Source organism: Triturus cristatus, chromosome 8 (genome assembly GCF_964204655.1).
Source record: "Triturus cristatus chromosome 8, aTriCri1.1, whole genome shotgun sequence".
Classification (NCBI taxonomy): Eukaryota; Metazoa; Chordata; class Amphibia; order Caudata; family Salamandridae; genus Triturus; species Triturus cristatus.
In genome coordinates this window covers 1,604,468,136-1,604,470,616 of record NC_140591.1, presented here as the reverse complement: position 1 = coordinate 1,604,470,616, position 2,481 = coordinate 1,604,468,136, and the positions used below count along the sequence as shown (strand labels likewise).

At 37.7% G+C, this 2,481-nt stretch overlaps 1 protein-coding gene across 1 annotated transcript; it reads right to left on the bottom strand.

Moving 5' to 3' along the window:
* Window positions 1-418: 418 nt before the first annotated feature.
* LOC146806301 (olfactory receptor 56A4-like) lies at window positions 419-1,375 on the bottom strand. Its single transcript, XM_085623940.1, has one exon. It carries the CDS (start codon window positions 1,373-1,375, stop codon window positions 419-421), a length of 957 nt encoding a protein of 318 aa, XP_085480066.1.
* Between the last annotated feature and the right edge of the window lie 1,106 nt (window positions 1,376-2,481).

Genomic DNA, 2,481 nt, shown 5'->3' with positions numbered 1-2,481 from the left:
TCATGAACCACAGTAGATCTGAAAGGAGCTAGTGCACAGGCAATAACAACCACAAACACAAATCCAAATGGGAAAAAGCAGTGAGTGCAATTTAATTGTCATTTCAGTGAGAATAATAAATCAGTGTAAATTTCAACAAAAGAATCAACGCTAGATAGACAGCAAAACGCCACACACGTCAAATGTGGGATTTCCGACACAGAATAAAAGAAGCTTCTCACAGTTTGCTGGACAGATTCAATCAGTCTAAATAGATCTTTATCTATTTCTTCAATTCCAGGATTGCCGAAAATAAAAATGTTAGTACATCAGTGGAAGGAATAGCAACTGGTACTGGGAGGCTCCCCGGAAGCCTGACTTCACAGTTGCATTTATATAAATTCGGAGATCAAGGTCAAAGAAACCTGAAAGTTCCTTGCTACCATATGGTTTGTAAACATGTATTAAACAACTTTTTTATGCCAATGTTAATTTCATTTGTTCTGACTCCATAAACCGTAGGGTTCAAGGCTGGTGGCACGGTCAGGTGTAGGACGTTGAGCAAAATAGTGACATTTGGAGGAACGTTGTTTCCTGGTCTATATATTATGGCAAGAACTAGGAGAATGAAGTGAAAAAACTGAATTAAAATCAAGTGGGAGGTGCAGGTGCTGAAGGGCTTCTGTGAGGCCCCTTTTGAGCTCATCTTCATCACTGCACAAAGGATCAGGTAGTAGGACAGTGTGATCAGCACCAAGTCTAGAATAAGAACAGACCCAACTGTGACCAGTTGATGAATGTTATGCAGTTTTGTGTTATCACATGCTAGCGAAGATACGGCTAAGTTTGCACAGAAGCTGTGTTGAATAACATTGTTGGAACAGAAATGTAAGCGTGCAAAAAAGAAGGGCATGGGGACAAACAAGCACACAGGCCTTATGAAAACCAACACAACAGCTTTCACCGCAAATCTTTCAGTGATGACTGAAGAGTAGCTCAAGGGGTGGCAGATTGCAAAGTAGCGGTCAAACGCCATGACTAGGAAGGTACCAGATTCCAATCCAAGAAAGCAATGAACAAAAAACATCTGAGTGAAGCATGCTGTATGGCTGATGGCCCGATCATTAAACCAAAGAAGCGCCAGGAGCTTTGGAGTGGTCAGCATACTCAGAACAAGGTCCACCAAGGCAAGCATGCCAAGAAGGTAGTACATAGGCTCATGGAGGCACTGTTCTCTGTATATTGTGGCTAGGAGTGTGGGATTTGCTGCGGCGGCTAAAAGAAATAGGAGAGCCAAAGGGATGGAGAGCCAGTGCTGCCATCTTTGGAATCCTGGAAAAATTGATAGAATAAATTCTGATTCTGGGTTATAACTTTGGTTGATATCTGAAAGCATTGTTGTTCAGAATTGTGGATCTTACAGCTCTGAAAGTAAAGAGAAGATAGAAGCAGGTCAGCAAAGTGATGATAATTATTCTTATTTGATACCAAATCATGCACTTACATTATTGGTATCTTAATATTCCTTCTTTGCTTTTTTTAGTGACATGAAAATGAATAATTAACATCAAGTGATAAAAAATAACACATCTGCATTTGTGCAACGTAATCTCAATTGACATTTATAAATCATGAAGCAGCAAGGTTACTCAATGAAATACCATAAATGTTAACAGTAAAAGTTTCCAAAGATTGTTGTGATTTCTATTTTTGCAATATCCTAAAAAAATTATAAGCTTACTCTCTCAAAAAGAAAGGTTCTCAATCTGCAATGCAAAGCCCAGGAGGCCTAGCTTTGCGTCTCTGAAAATTATATATATAGGTTTTAATTTTATTTTCACAATTCTTACAAAACAGCCATTCTGTATGGAGTAAATCCCAGATTGTTCCCATCATAAAGATAAAGCAATGGGATTAACACCATTATTTATTATATGTAAAAGGGCAGAGGTTTGATGTAGCAACCATTTAGTATATTTTTCATCCCCTGGTAATTAGTCCCCTGTACTGTATCAAAACTTAGTTTACTGATCCTTTTCCACATATCAAGATGTAGATTGATAGGTATTTTTTTCTCCAAATTCTGTGCAAGTTTCATATAGATATCTTTCTTTTTAAGTTCCCAAGGGAACAGTGACGTAAGCCAAATGATCTTTTACTAGTATTTTATATTTAATTAGAAATCAGATTGTCTGCTGCAGTTACATATGTAGTGTAAACATAAAGTAAAAAATGATGCTCAGAAATAAAAGCTCAATAGAAGCATATCTTAGGTCTCTAATATGAGGTCCAATATGTCAAATGTGAATGTTTCCATAAATTGTTTATAATAAAATCAAGTGGTTTACAAACCCCAATGTAGTAGTATGAGAAATTGCCCTTTTGTTGGTGCTGAATTTCATTGCTAGTGTTTAGAATCTGCACAGCGAGGCACTGCTTTCCAGTGGCTAGCGTTTGTGCTCTGACCCCTAAAACATGTAGAAATTGGCTAATCCCTGATTG